General features: G+C 41.3%; 2 protein-coding genes and 1 long non-coding RNA gene across 3 annotated transcripts; 1 reads left to right on the forward strand and 2 right to left on the reverse strand.

Moving 5' to 3' along the window:
* Positions 1–1,249: 1,249 nt before the first annotated feature.
* On the reverse strand, positions 1,250–3,057 carry LOC112276061 (uncharacterized). Its single transcript, XR_002967926.3, has 2 exons — positions 2,606–3,057; positions 1,250–2,457 (listed from the first exon to the last, which is right to left on the reverse strand). It is a non-coding gene; the product is annotated as an uncharacterized LOC112276061 (long non-coding RNA).
* Positions 3,058–6,519: 3,462 nt separating this feature from the next.
* LOC112276013 (uncharacterized) lies at positions 6,520–16,304 on the forward strand. The gene is made up of 11 exons (XM_024506934.3): positions 6,520–6,997; positions 8,141–8,621; positions 9,138–9,301; positions 9,530–9,653; positions 9,917–10,049; positions 10,283–10,344; positions 10,548–13,275; positions 13,482–14,933; positions 15,124–15,210; positions 15,311–15,421; positions 15,786–16,304. Exons 2-11 carry the CDS (start codon positions 8,467–8,469, stop codon positions 15,840–15,842), a joined length of 5,073 nt encoding a protein of 1,690 aa, XP_024362702.1. The 5' UTR covers positions 6,520–6,997; positions 8,141–8,466; the 3' UTR covers positions 15,843–16,304.
* Positions 16,221–17,418, reverse strand: LOC112276053 (uncharacterized). Its single transcript, XM_024507017.3, has 2 exons — positions 17,111–17,418; positions 16,221–16,987 (listed from the first exon to the last, which is right to left on the reverse strand). Exons 1-2 carry the CDS (start codon positions 17,166–17,168, stop codon positions 16,632–16,634), a joined length of 414 nt encoding a protein of 137 aa, XP_024362785.1. The 5' UTR covers positions 17,169–17,418; the 3' UTR covers positions 16,221–16,631.
* Positions 17,419–17,597: the final 179 nt, after the last annotated feature.

Raw genomic sequence — 17,597 nt, forward strand, 5'->3', positions numbered from 1 at the left:
TGCCAATAAACTTTACACACCTAATGTACTGACTGACAGAAACATGGATACAAAGTAGATACCAGGGCATAAGTGACACAGAACTGAAGCTCAAAACGATCTCAAATGGTCATTTCTAGATGCACTGTTTGCCAGAGTTAGCGTTTTCTTGCAGATAATGCAGTCAGCTTTGGGAACCCCTGAATGCGGAGACTAAACCTACTAAAGCATTTTGAGTTTGAAATAAGATTTATTCATACAAGCCTCCACAAATTTGAGGCCAAGGAACCTTGTCAGGCAACTTCGACGTACCCTCTTTCACAAGTGTGGAGAAACTGAGCTACTGATGCAGGGGCAAATCCTCCGTCAAGGGTTAACTGAGAAGCCCCCAGACAACCAAGACATCGCTGGCACACGGACATAGTCATGACAGATAAATAAGTTGATGAATGTTTACTTGACGAAAGTGCGAATAAGTGGAGGTAATGGGTTGTCGGCACATGTATCAAGACAGGGTTTTTATCACATCCACATGCAACCTGAGAATTAACCACAAACGTGCTAATATAGATGGAGAGTTGATCGTGAATGTCAACAATTGCCCGCCTCAAAAAATCAAAGTAAGTACCATAGTTCTTGAACACCATTCTGATCACTAAAATGTTCATGTTCGATAGCGTTGAAATTAGACCTGCACTTCGATAGAAAACGAACAGAAAATAAATATATATATATATATGTTCCATTTGCAGCTCATTCATACCCTTGTATGTTTAAATGAAACCCAAAACCTCACGAAAAAAATCGAATTCGCGAATTGTTTATGAGTTTGTCACGTGTAGTCTTCCACAAACCATCTACTTGTCACAACCATGGACTTTCACAAACTCAGATTTGCATGCTGCATATACTCGTTTCAGAGATTTAGTTAAAAGCTGCAGGACACATTAAAACAGAATGTACTTGGTCAACACTTTCTATGACATATACGATGCTACCATTTCCTCCGATGAGACTTGCTTATGAGGAGTTGAAGTATTAGATAAAACCACGATTACTTCGCTCAGGCTACGAGCGCTGGCAGGTGCACAATGGCATCCGATACGTACCTACACGTCAACGAGCCATCGAAGAGGGACAAGATCTAATCACCTATTCAATGTGTTCCTCCTCAAGGAACGCTCTGATTTCAGCATTATTTTGCACAGGTCAACATTCGTTTCTCAAGTTTGAACACAATATCATAAATATACGTCTTCCGGCAAGATAGTGATATGATGAACAACTTTAAATATTTCAGAGACCTGCATCTCTGGATGAAGAACTCTCGTGCATGTCTGGCATGTTTGACACTAAAAGTTATCGCCCTCATTCAGTGAAAACTACTTGCGCACCGAGTATGGAGGACATTGCTGCGATCTATTATCCAACTACAATTCAATCATACTTTTCATAAGGTACATCTATGATTATTCCTTCGTCGGGAATGGCTGCACCCTCTTCAAGTAAAAAGACATCTTTAAATCGACACCACACTTACATTCCATACTGGTCTTACTTTCCAACAACTTTCAATCTTACACTTCGTGACTCTCAATTGGGTGTCTCCTTCCAGAGGCAATTCACCGAATAGACAGCACACCCTCGCAAAAAAAAAAAAAAAAAAAAAAAAAAAAACTCGATGTCAGATTTAATGTCAAGCATAGCGATGGTGACAAAAATGTAAGTGCTGCATATGATGGCACTAGTAAATTCAAAAGAAGGCAGAAACCTCCACACACAAGTTCACATGCTGGTGCGCATGATGAAAGCTTCCAACCCTTACCGCATTTGCCCTTACATTTACATCCTTTGGCTTCTGAACAAGCTGGCGTAGGTCTGAGAGTTAACACGATTCACAGAAATGTAGATTGCTATAACCATAATCTCGACACGTTTCGTGCGAAAAGAATCATCAATGAGCGCGAGAACCAGACTTAATAAAAGATACCTAGGAGACTCTTTATACCAGGTCCTGTCATTTTTCACGAAAACATTATGCTAGGGTTAGGTTCTTGTAGTGCTCTCTCTGCCTTCGGTACACCATCCACTGTATAACACGATAGATGATCCTCCCCAAGGCTATACACAGGGAGGTATATATTCAGCTGTACTTCCAGATCGGCAGCGACTGTTTGAGGACTTGCACTTGAAAATATTTTGACAATGCTTTGAAAATGAAACTAGTTGGTCTTGCCTTCCAGAAGCATGGCCCTGAACTATCTTAAATTACGCATCCTCCCGGAATTGAACTTAAACTGGACATTTTCCCCGAACAGAATCCAACAGAGCAACGGCTACATCTGTGGAGGAGAACCCGGCACGCTTCATAGAAGCATTTCCTTACGACGTCCTTTCAACTGCCTTCGTTATGGCAATAACCTCTTCGCAAGCATTTGGTAGAAATAAAATCGTCTTGAAGTACAACATAAGGTTAACCTGACAGCCACCACAACTCAAGTGGTTAACATACGGCTACCTCAGCCGGAGCAATGGCGTGCGTGACTGGTCAGAAAGGACAATACCGTAAACCAGGTTCTAGACACTCTGGTCAACAAAAACAAAAATAAAACGTGTCCGACCATACATATTCCTGCAGTTCTTTTTCAGAACCCGAGCATCGAATTACGTCCATCCAGCAAACGAATTTACAATGGTAAGGTAGATTCGCTAAATGATTCGTTCAGAGACTCATAAGCCGAGAGAGTTCAGGGAACGCAGCAGCGAGACATATTCGTGATGCATAAAACACGCCCACGCATCCACTACGACCAAAGAAACACGGCGCAGAGTGCAACTGCTCCTCTACAAACAGCAGCATCCCCCCCCAGAAAAAACACTATCCGGTCTCAACACAGTCGCTAATTTGTGCCACCATCGTCAGAGCAGCCGAATCCTGACGCCGCGATTAGCATGGCCCCTCGTCGGCGGACGAGAATGTCCCTCCCCTCTCCTCGCCATTTGCGCCGTCCATACCCTCCCCTCGATCGACGGCGTGTGTTCTAGCATGGACTGGTTTTGTAGATCCCTTTCAGCTTCGTCTCCTCTGCATCTACGGAACTGATCATTTAATCTAACTGATTTGGACATTATCAAATCTGAGTGACTGGGGTGATTTTTAGAAGTATCGGTGCCTGGCTCTTGGCGCGGAACAGCTCTTGAAGTATCGAATGAGTGTGGAATATTCGTATTTTGTGAACTTTAGCTGCCTATTGCCATGTCACCGGTGTGACGTGGCACCTTGCGGGTAACAACCACATAGATACTCTAAACCCTAAACCCACACAAACTGGTATAACATATAAACTAAATCCATTAAAGGAAACAAATTCGTATATGGGTTAACTTGTTCTTGTTCAAAAAGTAAAAGTTTCGTTTTGATGTATAAATATGGCATCTAAACTGTAACTTTTAAAATCATTACAATTTTAAAATGTGATCTTCTTTTGTTAAAAAATTGTATTAAGCAAGTAAATTAAGTAACGATAATAATAGATTGTGTAGTAATTGTCTTTTTTCATTGTCATTGTAAGGATTAAGTCAAACCAATGTACACCAAGCTTATCAAAATCATACTTGAATGTGTAGACAATTGTGTTGAGTTTTAAAACATGTTTGAAGGATGTTCAAAGAGATATTGATAGTTCAGATATACTTATCTCGAAATAGGTGCTATTGTCTAGTCACAAAAATAAAAATAAAAATGTCTACACAAAAATATTAATACAATAAACAGAAAATGATGGAATTCATCTCAAGTTTGGAAGAAAAAGAGAGGTGTGAAGATTGTAGGTAAAGATGCATGTACAAAGTAGATGATCATTTGATCAATACAAGCTAAATTATAAATGTTTGTTCATTTTGATATTGCATAATTAGTGCACAACGCACTCTGAGTAAGAAGGGTGTATTTGTTTTGTCAACCTCACTTATCAATATAAGATTCGGAGTAAGTTTGTAAAAGGAATGGAAGAACTTACACATGTTTTGTTCATTTGCAGAACGTATTATTAAAATATTCAAAAAATAGTGCTTTGCTAAAATAGCTTGTGGTGTTTGTGATGGAAAAACTCAAAAAAAAAAAAATACGCATGTCATCATTGCTTTTAAAAATATTTTTGATAAAATATAATAACCCAGCTTCTATTGAAATTTCACAACATTTTTACTTTTTACATACACAATATTTTAAAATATAACACAACTCAAAACCATAAGACTCATCTATTGTATGTATATATATATATATATATATTTACTGTATTTTTACAGTTTCATATTTATGCATATTTTATGTATAATATATTATAAATAAATTATGTTTTCATGTAGTTTCTATCCTATTTAATATTTATTGAATTTTATGTGTGTTATTAATGAAACAAATTTGCATTGTTTTTAGCTACATTGTTTTCATAGTCAATCGTTTCTGTATTTTGAATTATTGTACATCAATAACTCCATTAAACATGTCACTTCCAAATCAAAGCACATGCCTCTAATTAGTTTTAAGTTAAATTTTGAATGTTTTTTAATTGTATGTATGTATGTATGTATGTATTATTGATGGGTTCTAAACAACAATTGTTATTCGTTGTTGAAGAGTCAAAAAAACTTCTTTAAAATTGCAGAAAATGTGAAGAGTGATATTTTAAAAGTGAAAAAGTAAAGTAAAGTAAAGTAAAAAGTATACATGGTTGCATTAATTGCAAGCAAAAAAATTATGAAATAGACTATAATGTATTTTCATCTTTTTGATTGACCTCTATCCCTGACAGTTTATTATTAACCTTGTCAAAAACAATTACTAGAAAAATCAAAACTTGAGAGAAACTAGAAACGGCAGAATTTGCATAAAATGAGAGAAAAGGTAGATGCATTGACATTAGAAGGGTACAATCAGTGGATACATTTGTCAACTATATTTTGATCAGTACTATTTTCTCAGTGTTCAATTAGTATCAACCTTCTAAATAAAATATTACAGATCACATAGAAACTGTATTATTTTTTCTTTGTGAGGTTGCTTGAAGTATTATGGCATTTCGCAAAGACGACCCTACAATAAAAGTCGGAGTAGAATTTTTAGAAAGAAATCAACATATTGTTGTATCATCCACAGAAAAATGAATTAATGGTTCAAAATTGCATTGTTTTGTTCCTACTTTTTAAGATTAAAAGTCTCTCTCTCTATATATATACACATCAGTCTGTGTATGCGAATTGCATGATTTTATATGCAAATTTTATAACTACCATAATCTACCAAAATCCTACAACAAGAAATTCAACCTATACATTTATGAATAAATACACTCTTTTCTTATTTTATACATGTAATTTATCTGTTTAATTTATTTAAGTAAGGCGTTTTGATTCTTTTATCAACTAGCTGGTCAACATACTTGATTCATGCAAATGAGAAGTTGACCGTTATCAAAAACAAGAATTCGACTGCTATATATTGAATTTTAAAATTTTACACTTTACCGCTTCTGATTATAATTTTTATTGTACTGGTGATGTCACAATTAAGACTATTTGTTTGATAACATTATAGAGAGGTTCCAGTGCTTCCATTCAAAAGTAATCTTTTTGTTGTGTAATAAATGTGATAAGTGACTGGTGGTTGTATGGTTGCTTTGAAGGCACCCATGGCATGTACACTTTCACATTTTACCTTTTACTAGATATATATAATCGTACACATATCAAAATAATAGATGAACTAAAATTTAAAGTCTTCTATGTTCATTTATTGCCGAAGGTTAAAAACTGGGTTGAAATTTATTCTACGAGTGACATCGTAACATACACATTCACAATTGTTTTCACAGAGGGAGATTTCTTCAACAAAAATTCAATCTAAAATTCACAAGAAACAGAAAAAGATCGAACAAAAGCACAGAAGTTTATTTTTATTCAATGTCAAAACATGTCGCCGCAATATTCTGTTAATGAAAAAACATTATCAAATGTTCAGTCTAAAATTTCACGCTCTCACCATTTTGTTTTTGTAGTTGTTGGAAAGCTGAAACCCAGAAGACATTCTGGCGATTTTATCAAAACTGGGTATGAACTTAAAAATAACACCTTACGAAAAAACATTATTTTTAACACAACCCATATAAATAGCAATTACTGTGATAAAGAATAGACGACGAAGAAATGAATGGGAGGAGTTCAACGTGCAGAAGTATTTTATACGACACATATACGCAAACGAAGGGAGGGAGGGAGGGGGTGACCCGAGGGATCAAAGGGTCGAGAGCGGGGGGCGGGGGTAGGGATCACCGCTCAGAGAGCAGCGTCAACTTGGCTTGGCGGAGGAACAGGGACAAAGTATGATGAAAAGCATCCATAAGTTCGGATGAATGTGAGCGGGCATCGGGATGGCATGCGAGGAGGAAGCGGGCCCCACAAGGGGGGGGGGGGTTGCAGAGCTCGGCGTGCAGTGAGTCATGAATGGCCGTCTGGGCCTCTCAATCTTGAGTCCCACCTTACCTCTCTCTGTTCCTGCTCTTGCACTGCTCTTTTCTGGTCTGGACTGGCTCAGCTCGACTCCGCGATCCTACTCCTCCATCCCTCCCCTCTCTGCGAGTTTCCGACTCTGCACTCGTTCTATGCTGCTGCTGCTCGCAATTCTCCACTTCTCTTATCTTCATCGACGTGCTTTGGCTTCTTTTTCTTCCTCGGTTTTGTCGTTCAGCTCCTCCCGACCCCCGGTTTAGAGTTCGTTGCGGTTTTGGAGGGATTCGGTTCTTGAGTTAGCGCGCCACTCGGGTCTCGCTCATCCCGATTAGGTTTGTCCCATCATGACATTGCAGGATTCTCAACTCAGGATTCGCCGTGATTTGAGGTTTTGAGGTTTGGAGCCCTCGACGGGATACGGAGGATGAGATCGCCGTTTCGGGAGTCTTTAGAGTTCGGAAGGTCAGGCTCTCCAAGCCGCGGGAATGGCAAGCGTGGATGTTAACAGGTAATTTTCTCTGTGATTGCGCAATCAGGTGTTTTGGATGGCTCTTCATTGCGGTGTTTCGGACTCTTCTTGAAGGAGCCCTAGGTTTTTGACTCGATCAGGATCCGAGTGCTTGGATTGTGGAGCGTGCCGTTGATCTCGGCGATTTTTATTGTAGGTTTTTGGTATGTGGCATTGCACCACGTGATTTGTTACACCGACATTTTGGTCGGTATTGATGTCGACGTTCACAATGATTTTGTATTTGTCGACTTTTTCATTTTTTTTCTGGTAGTAAGGCGGCCTTGATGTCTCGATGGCTCGAACAGTGGATGAGGAGAGCGTTTAGTCTGACGACCGGATCTTTGGGCTGTGGAGGTTCACGAGTCTCAGTGCGCGGATTTCTGAGTAGGTCCTAAACCTAGCTTTGAAAGGAAAGCGTGAGCTATTACATTGGATAGACTTGCCCCTTCTAGATCTTTATGGTCGTGAAAGATTCAGAGCTATCCATTATGCTCCTCGCTAACCAGGCTCCTGCACAATGTTAAAAGTCAACATGTGAAGCATTGATTCCAGGAACGAAGTCAAAGTTGGTTACACTTGAAGGCTTTGGTTTCAGTGCTCCTGCGAAGTGTTCTAGAATTAAAAAGTCCCTTGAGTACGAGTTGTAGGGTTTTCCATGCATACCAAGAAGTTGCATTAACGTCACTTCTTTGATGTAGGATTGGTTTCAGAGTTATTAATTACAAATGCGGCTTGAAGTCGTCTTCCCACATTGTACTGTACTTACGAATGCTGTGTACTAAAGCATGAATTTGTCAGTCAGTGTCGATTTGCGGGGCATTATTAGACGGTGGTTTTGGTGAATGTTTTTGTCAAGTAATTCCTCCTATCTGTCTCGGCCTGCACCACTACTTTCCTATAGATGTCAAATATGAAACGCACGGTTCTAATATGCCGACAATGTGGTGAGGTCTTCATAGTGGTGGTAGCTGAAGAGTCTAAGCAGGTTATTAATATCATCGATGATTGTAACGATCCTCTGTTTCCCACAGTTCTATGTGTGATTTGAAGTTTCAGTACTAATAGCTTTTGGTAGCACTGATGAATGGTTTTCCAGAGTACATCTCATGTTTTAATGGGATTTTGTTGCTCACATTGCAGAAGGTGGGATACGTCTGTGCTAGACCTCGCCTTTCTCATGACCGTGGCTTCGTCATTCCCAACTTCACAAGATAATGATTTAGTGAGAGCCTCCAAAGCGTAGTCAGAGACTTCAATGGGTTTGCATGGTGCATTTTTGGATGCAGAGCGGCGTTAGAATTTGAGATGTTTTGGTAGAACAACTCAGTCGTAAGCATGGTACATGCTTGGAAGTCTTGCTGGGAAATTAGACGTAACTTCGAGAGAGGTGACAGGTGCTGATTGTCACACTTGTGAGCATATCACTCTAGATAGTTTGAAGTTGACTATTTTAGCGTGGAGCAATAATGCCTCTTGTGAGGTATGAGGTGCGGTGTGAGCACAGTTTGGCCAATCCAGAGTTGTATCGTTCCGCTGCTCGCGATGACCCTGAAAGTTTGTTGGAAGGTGTTGCCATGGCGGGACTTGTTGGTATTGTCCGCCAGCTTGGAGATCTCGCTGAGTAAGTTCCATGTCCTTGCATTTATTGAAAGAAAATGATTCCAATGTTCTGGAAGGGAAAGCTGATACTTTCTGCGGCGTGCCAGAAGAGGACTTATTGCACATAATGTACTCCGCTGTCTTTACGAATGTACAGAAGTCATTTGTCCTGGTTTAGCCTTTACTAACCAGATAAGTTGTTGCTCTTACGGGGTTCAAATGAATGGTTGATCTGCAGAATTAGCAGAGAACGCAGAGCAATCCTTCTATTATGAAGTGTGATTACAATCCTTTCGTAGTACTATTAGTAGTTTTTATTTCAATTATATTAGCATCCAACGAAGGAACTGGATCAATGTTCAAAAAATGCACAAAATAGTGTCATGGGACTCTTTGCCTGCGATGCTGTTGTTACGTCATAAAATATTTGACGGTTTAGGGCTAGCGTTCCAATACCTCACAATAGTTGATTGTCATCTTCTTCTGATGCTCGAGTACGATAAGAAGTTAATGTAGTTTGGGCGCTTTGTATGAACAGATTCGCAGCAGAGATATTTTGTGGCCTACATGACGAACTGATGACTATAGGATCACGAGGTCACGATCTGAACATGCGAGTGCAGCAGTTAGAGGATGAGCTACCAGCAGTGGAAAGGGCTTTGCTCTCAGAGCCGAACCAGCTCCGATTTGCTTATACCAACGGTGCATTGACGTACTTTTTAGTTATCAGCATGGGGGAGGGGAATCAAGATAATGAGTATCATGATGATTAGCATATGTATTTTTGTTTTCCAAGTTCTAAATATGAAAAATTTAAATTCTCAATATTCTGAAGTTTTACCTTTTATCCCGACTTTAAACTTTTTGAAATTGAATTTACATTTCATGTACATGGGTTTTAAAACTGTTTCTTATGTCTTTCTGCTGCAGGCTCTGATTGGCATGCCAGTATACGAAGCGATCAGAACCACTGCACATCGGGTGATTTACCACGCTTTGTTCGGAATTATTATGAAGAATGCCGAGGCCCTCCTCAACTTTTTCTTCTTGACAAGTATGGCTTTTCTTGTGTCTGGTTGTCAATTTCTAATAGCGTTTCCAGTCTACAGATCCCAACTCATGCCATGTTTGGTTGTTTTAGATGAAAAATCAATGGTGATGCTGATTGAGATTTACCAGATTGGACTTGATTTTTCCCCGATTTCACTTCATGTTGATTGCTGCCTTCTTGTTTCTTTATAGTTCAATCCAAGTGTTCTTAAGTTTACAGCAGTTTTTATCCTTGCTGAGATCATGCACATTCTTGTCTGGTAACAGGTTCGATGTGTCTGGAGTTGGAGCTTGCTTGAAGAGATTCACAGATCCTTCTTTTTTCAAGCTTGAATGGGCTAGCACTGAGTTGTTGAGAGCCCAGCGAGAACAGCGTGACAAGAAAGCACGTAGAGAGAAGGTTAGAACCAAATGAGAATTTATTTCCATCTCACCGTAGAATACAGTGCTTCACACTTTATCCTTAGAAAGTCCAAGAACCGCATGCGTAATTATTATTTTATACATGCATAGCTTCTGGAGTACCAACCTCATCTTTACCTACATATCTTCACTATGCTGCAATGAGTGAAATCGCAATCATACATTACATACCATATCTCTGCTTATGCTTGATGCCTTATTTGTCAACAGAAGAAGGGTAGGCGATCGAAGACTGGACATCCAACAGCTGCTATCAATCAGATTCCGGCCAGGTCTATTTTACCCTACTCGTCACACTTGTAAACAACGATACTAGGTGTGGTTATTTCTTGCGTTTGTCTTCATAGAACAACTCAGATATCAAGAGTAGATAGTTGATAAATCATAGATAGTAATGCACCTGCATTTTGTGAGCACCAAAATGAATTCATCATACACAGTTGACAAGAATTAAATCAAGTGGTCTCGGATGCAGGGTACGGTATGGCTCTGCAAGCCTTGAAGATTTGGAAGGACTTCCGCATGATTTAGCCTCTGTTTTGAAAGTCGAAATTCCAGTTCCTTCTCATCTGGGTGCCAATCGCGAACCTAGCCCTCTAACACCAAGTGGTGTTCCACGTGATTCTAAAGCTATATTGGTTGAAGATCCATCTCTACCTACGGTGAAAACTGTTCAAGTTTCAGCGAGTTCAAAAAAATCCCAAGGAATCAAGTCTGTCAGAATCAGCGCTACGGATCCTGAGAGTGCTACTCCCTCAGGGAGCACACCGAAACGTAGTGAATCAGATGATACAGTAAGAAGTTCGGCGGATAGAATTTCCAAAATCATTGAGCAGGAGGATCGTGCTGCTGCACCTGATGTGGGACACGTTAGAGTCCTCGAGACCAAGGAGGTGAAATCCTCTGTTGAGTCGGGAGATGCTGCTGACGGCGTCCAAGTTTTGTCCATAGACTCGAGAGCCACAAATGGGTTATTACGAGAGGATTCAGAAGCACAGACGAAGCCTCGTTCAGTAAGAACTCCGTTAGGGACGCCAAGAGCGAATGCGAGAGGTGAATTTTCTATGGATCTCAGGGAAGGAGATAAACATTCTGGTAACACACTACGTGGCACGGACTCGCCTATGCCTCTGAAATCCTCTAGGAGAAGCGCTTATATGGATGCCCACGATTCCGTACGCTTGTCAGGGAAGTTTCTGTGGAGGAAGAATCTGGATGGTGACGACGCGTCTCCGATGGGTGGCAGATTTTCGAGGCAAGTCTCAATGGCAAGGTCTGGCATTTCTGGGAGCGAATATGATGAATTTGTTGATGCGCCGTCTAGAATTGGTTCTGAAGGGGAGTCCGACTTCGATTCTCCTGGAAGTGTTCACAGAGCGACACATTTCAATGGAGATGCGCTCAATAATGTAGCTTTACAGAATCATGTCGAGGCTCAGAAAACCTACATTCCGCCAGGCATGAAGCTCACGGAACCTTCACCAACTCCCGGAGCATTAGTAGAAATATCAGAAGTCGTTACTGAGACCAAAGTCGTCCAAATGGCTGATAATTCTAGTAATGGGACGGTTCTGAAAAGTCTCTCGCCTATTTCTATGGCGTTGAACGAAGATTCTACTAAATCCTCATCTTTCTTAGGGCAGTCTGATACCTCTGCTGATTACGCCTTAGTCCGGGATCAACAATCAGTAGCTCAGAAACCAGACAACCGTTCTGGTGAAGTTATGAAGTCTCAAGGAAATGGAAACCTAGATTCTCATATTGAGGTTGTGTCTGCTATTGCTATTCCCAAGGACATGGAGGAATCTGATCTACTATTTAAGGGCATTGATCGGACTTCCTCTTCCTTGGACTCTTTGCCAAGTGCTACAAGCCCAAGTCATGAAGGACGTGATGCTCTGCAGCCTAGCTTCACTATGTCCTCTCGCCATTCTATTTCAAGTGAGCTGATCTCAGTATCTAGTGACTCAGAGCCTACTTCTCCTATATCACCAAAATCTCCAGCCTTCCATGCGCTCTACTCGCCTCGAGGGTCACCTCCTAGGTCGTCGAATAATATAGTTAACTCTCCACCCACGGCTTACCTGAGGTCTTCTCCTCCAAGATCACATGAGTCCAACTGCAGTAGCCTTTCTGTTGAAGAGGTGCCTGTGCTCTCTGAATCACCTACATCTTTTCCTAGATCTCCTCACCATGCATTAGTTTCAGAGAGAGATTCCTTACCTTATGAAGTTGTTCCCCTAGAATCGGAGCCAGTATGTCTTCCTAGTCAACCCGTAGCTCAACTCTACCCCTTGCCTACACTATCTATGAGTCCGGATCGTGAAAGTCCTTCGAATTCTGGAGAATTGTGCTGCCCTGTAATTGCAGGCTTTGGTGGGCCTCCTAGTCCTCGAAAGGATGGTGAATCGGTTCACACTGCGCCTGCTGGCGAGGGTGATCATCCTGTTCTTCAGCTGAGTTCAACATTAAAGCATGACACTGTGACTCGATTAAAAGAACCTTCTGATCGTTACCAACCAGCACCGCCTCCTTTAGTTAGTTCGAATGGAGGTGTAACTCCTAGATCTCCTCAATGTGCAACTCCTAGATATTCAGTTTTTTCTGAGTCTACAAGGTCCTCTTTGGTACTACCTTCTCGTGCTGCCGACAGTTCTGGATCAAGTGCACCCTCCAGTCCTTATGGGAGTCCTAAGAAGAGTTTCCAAAGGATTTTCTTGTCAAGTCCGAGTGCACTTGCCTCACCTAGTCCTCTTCGAAATTCCGTGGATGATGCTTCTTCTTATCCTCGAAGAGATGAAAATAGTGCCCCTTCGAGTCCATCAGGTAGTGTCATCATCAAAGACAGCCCTCCAGAAAGTCCTCGATCATCTGACAACGGAAGCGAATGTGAAAGCCGTGATTTTGATGCAATACAAGGTCGACCTGAAATGTCTGCCTCAGCTGGACTTTTCAGTCAGGTGATGAAGGAAACTTTATCAAAGCGAGAAGTTAATGCTGATGATGTCTCATCTATCGTGAGCGAAAAAGTTAAATCCCCGCAGGCTTCAGCAACAAAGCCGGATAACAACTTAAACTCACTGTTCAGTTCTATCTCACACTCTTCATCAAAGCATCCAGAGGCGGCTGTCGAGATAGCTTCAGAATTTTCCTTGGATAGTTCTATGACAGATGGCTCAGCCGATCACTTCATTTCTGAGAAGGTACGCATGGAAAATCATCTTTAATATGCAGTTTTTAAGATGCTACATGTTTGCTACTATTGTTCTTGCCTTTAAAGCTTTATAGTAACTGTGTTTTCTTCATACTTCCGTATATATCATTCGCACTAATTTTCCCGCTCTTCTCCTTCTGTTAATCATATTCTCTTGCTGATACAGTCAATTTTCTGTGTTCCATTGCTTGTCAGAAGATATTGTCATCCGGAAATCCATTCTCCAGTCCACAGGTGGACCCTCTTCCTACTACTTTGAAGCCCATTTCAACGAGGTCAACTACCAAATCTTATAGAGGTTTGGCATCTAGTTCTTCGCCAGATTCACCTGGAAAGGATGAGCAATTCTCAAGTGTTCAGTGGCGTGGTAAAGGAGTAACTCCAGCAACACCGCCTCGGACCGCCTTCAAGCTACCATATCAACCATCGTTGCGATCTCCATTACGTTCTCCCTTACGTTCGCCCTTGCATACGCCTAGGTCATACTTTGCAGAGACCGGCTCATTGAAATGGCTTGGCAGAGTTGATTCTGGTCTTTCTCCCAAGCCAGATTTTTCGCTTCCTCCAAATCTTGTGACTCACTCTGAAACCAGTTCACCCGCTTGTTCTCCCCCCCCACAGCTGGATCTGGATTCTCCAACAAAAAGTACCGTATCCTCAGAAGTCTCTGAAGATTTGGGTTCTGCTCGTACCACAGTTGTTCATCATTACATTGAAGGCGAGAAAGAGGAACGGTATCTTTTACCTGATTCTACCAATGTTTCATCCTCAACGTCCTTTGTGAATGCAGGTCATGTCTCACCATTGAGACGCTATATTCAGGATGATTATGATGATGGACATGTTGCACCAAATGAGCGTGAAAGAGTGGTACCTAATGCAACAAGCAATTCTGACCCATCGTATGCGTCAAGTTCTTCAGTCGAGGATGTTCTTTCTACCGAAGCAATAGATGTAAAAGAATCTAATGTCCTCACCAGGAAAGCAGAAATTGAGCAATTAGCTTTGTCAAGTGGTACAGTGGTCTCGAATGAATCAATTCCTATCACTTCCTGGTCTGCGGCTTCCTCTCCAGATAACGAAAATGGTGATGGATTTCAGCATGCGGGTGAAGTGGATATGGATGATGCAGCTCACTCTTTTCAGCAATCAAGGGCGTCCTCTTCTCAAAGGGCTGAAGATGGTCAAGAACTTGAGATTTCCAGGAATGCAGATTCGGACGTTCGGTCTTTATACAGCAAACATGGGTCATTATCCTTATCTGAAGAATTTGAGAGTAGATCTCAACTAGAAGATGTGAATGCTACACGTCTTATTGCTGCAGCTCAACGTAATCAAGAATCATTAGGTGTTTATGATGCAGTTCATGGCAATGAGAATTTTTCATCTTCAATTGAGGAGGCAGTAAGAAATCAGGTTTTTGCACCACCCGACGGAGTAGACGGTTCAAGTTTTAGAAGACAGTCAGATGAGCAGACATTGCCTTCTATTTCTACTTCAGAGCCAGAGAACAACAACAAGTCTGTAAACTGGGACAGGACAGACGCTACAGCGGAAGCTCAATCCATGGAGTCTCTAGAGTTGCAGAATAGTTCTAACACCCATGATGCTCTTTCTGCTTCCATTGCGCAACAGGACAGAAATATGGTAAGTCCTCATTTGTGTGTAATAATCCTCTTGCTGTGGACCGAGGATCGGTTTTTGTAGGCTCTATTCGATTCCCCGTTAACATGTTTACATTTCATCAACCGGATTTCCTCATTCAAACTTCATTTGCAAGAACTTGGATGTTTTTAAGGACATTACGCTGAGCTGTTTTTGTTAAATATAATTGCAGCCCAAAGTGCTCACGTTCCAGGAATCTACGTTAAGGCCTCCGCCTCCTGATGAAAGAACATTGTTTCGGGATCAAATGAGAACCTCGGTAGGTGGAATTACTTTCGAGTAATTTTTATTTTTATTTTTTATGTCTATACACTGGTTTCGTGTTTGCCTATTTTATGATCCTTCGTTGTGTATTGCAGTCTTTCAATCTTCGTCGGGCTGATAGTATGGAGAAGAAAGAGGCTGTACACCGGCCAGTTGCGAACATCAACGTCGCTGCTATACTTGAAAAGGCGAATGCTATAAGACAGGTACTTCTGCACCTTCATACAATCTAAATTTTAAGCAGAACTGGTTTGTTCAACTGATTTTGCTGTAGATGTGAGCATTCGTTTCCTCTTATGGACACCGATGTTTTCTCGCTATCGCAATTCGTTTGTACAGTTGTGTTTCGATTATTTTGTATGACATCTTCGAGCTTTGATTTGCCCTTTTATTTATTTTTTATTTCTTTGTTGGCGAACAATCCGAGCGCACCGTTGAGAAATAACACCTACGTGGACATCATACTCTGATCTGGTGTTTATTTAATGCCGAAATTCAACTATTTATTTTTTTATGATCATATCGTTGGACAGACTCGATGATCTCACTCATTTGCCTTAAATCTTGTAGGCCTTCGCTGGAAGTGACGATGATGACGATGGAGATGACGATTGGAGTGATTCGTAAAACGTTTGAATTCTAACGTTATTTGTACCGATATTATGCAAAGCTTGGGTTCTGTAGTTAAAATCCCTCGTTAGCATGGACTTGTCGAAGGACCATGAAACCCATTCACAAAGAATAGTTAACTCTTTTTGAGTTACTTTTTCCCTCTGATTCTTCAGCACTCCTTAATAGCCGAAACTTGGTTGATTCTCTCGCCCTGCGGCATCGAGCAGTATAGGCGCCTGATGGTGAAGTGGGTTGTTTCCGACATTTCCCCTTTGCAGGTTTGAAGAGACACCAAGAACCTTGTAGTTTGAATATTCCAACCCCAAGTCTTAATGTTGCCTCAAGTTTATGACGGACTTATAGATGGTTTACGACTTGTGGAGTGGTCCTTCGGTTGGTGCAATACAGTAACTTTGTAATTAGTATACAAGATGTTCGAAGCTATGGAATGGTTTTCAACTTGGATATTGAGGACAACTTACTCCTTGCCATTGTCTTATGGATGTTCTATCGTGGGATTTGTAAGTGTTCTTTGTATCATCTTTTAAGGATATGCGAGACATCGCAATTGTGACCCTTCAATTCTGACACTTGTCTCTTTTTCTTCTTACACTTGCCATCTTTAAGCTTTGCTACTTGTATTACCCTAACTGCAGACTCGTTTCCACCAGTCATCAGAATGCCCTGTTTGTTGCTAATTCTGTGATTTTGAAAGGATCATCTCGTGACTAGATTATGATCATTATCGGTTGGAACCTGTTTCTCGAGAAGGGTTCTGGAATGTAACACTTAAGGCAATCACTTCTATAAGAGGACGATTATCAAGCCCTGATCCTCCTTCATTACTACAGCTCCACCGGACCGTGATACCCCATCAATCGAGACTGCACATTCATTTGTCAAAGTTCGCACGTACTCGGCTACGATCTCGCAAGGTTGACAACGGTCCGTAATGCCATGGAGGAGAAAACCGCAAATCTGGGCCCTGCAAGTTCTAGAGGTGTGTAAGGTGGTGCAGTGGTTGACGGAGTGGTATTGCTGACGACAGCAGTCCATGCTCCCCAGGTCCTGCAGGTATGCTATTACTTGAGCGCAGTCCGTGGTTAACCCCGAGTTTTCATCTGCATTGCACAGAGGTGCTATGAAGTCTGCGTGTATACCTGATCAACAACCAACAGTCAAATTGTTGGGATCTCGTGACATTTTTGGTTTGCATTTGTAGAACTGAAAAACATAACTTTCTACATATAAAGCGGTGGGCATGGTGTGCACAAATTCCTAACCATAAATTGCTCGAAGAAGAACCAAAGCCCACATTACGACCTCACAAAGTCTTGTCATTTCTCGAAATGAAAACCACGCGAATTGATCAGCAGCGCAGGTACGTAGATCTGACTCGATAACTGTCAAAGGCTATGGAAGGCTTTAGATCATTCATTCCCCAGGTCTCATAGGCTATATGGCTACGGTACACATGTGGATAAGCAGGATTTGCAGAAAGTCTAGAAAATCGTCTACACAAATTGTGCCAACCCATCGTGACTAGTCTGCAACATGGGCACCAACATTATGTGCCACCAATTGTCATCTCGGAGCATTATGTAGACTTACAGTTGCCTTTCTAGTCTCCAGCTTGTGCGTAGACTGCGAGTTGTGTAGGGGAGGTTGGTGATAAAAAGAGGCAACCTCGGCCACATGAAATGCATGAGAAACCTTCTTTGGAAACAGATCACGCTTGCCGTATGAGCTGTTAAATACATGGTTACAGGC

The sequence above is a fragment of the Physcomitrium patens genome, chromosome 2, assembly GCF_059467195.1.
Source record: "Physcomitrium patens ecotype Gransden chromosome 2, ASM5946719v1, whole genome shotgun sequence".
In the NCBI taxonomy this organism is placed as follows: Eukaryota; Viridiplantae; Streptophyta; class Bryopsida; order Funariales; family Funariaceae; genus Physcomitrium; species Physcomitrium patens.

Bases quoted from the DNA above. Each gene is read 5' to 3' on its own strand.
- LOC112276013 (XM_024506934.3), top strand. From the start codon at position 8,467: ATGCCTCTTGTGAGGTATGAGGTGCGGTGTGAGCACAGTTTGGCCAAT. The intron at 9,302-9,529 runs GTGCATTGACGT...TTTCTGCTGCAG, and splicing joins CCGATTTGCTTATACCAACG to GCTCTGATTGGCATGCCAGT. The intron at 15,211-15,310 runs GTAGGTGGAATT...TGTGTATTGCAG, and splicing joins GGGATCAAATGAGAACCTCG to TCTTTCAATCTTCGTCGGGC.
- LOC112276053 (XM_024507017.3), bottom strand. From the start codon at position 17,168: ATGACAAGACTTTGTGAGGTCGTAATGTGGGCTTTGGTTCTTCTTCGA. The intron at 16,988-17,110 runs GTTAGGAATTTG...GTTGTTGATCAG, and splicing joins TCTTCTTCGAGCAATTTATG to GTATACACGCAGACTTCATA.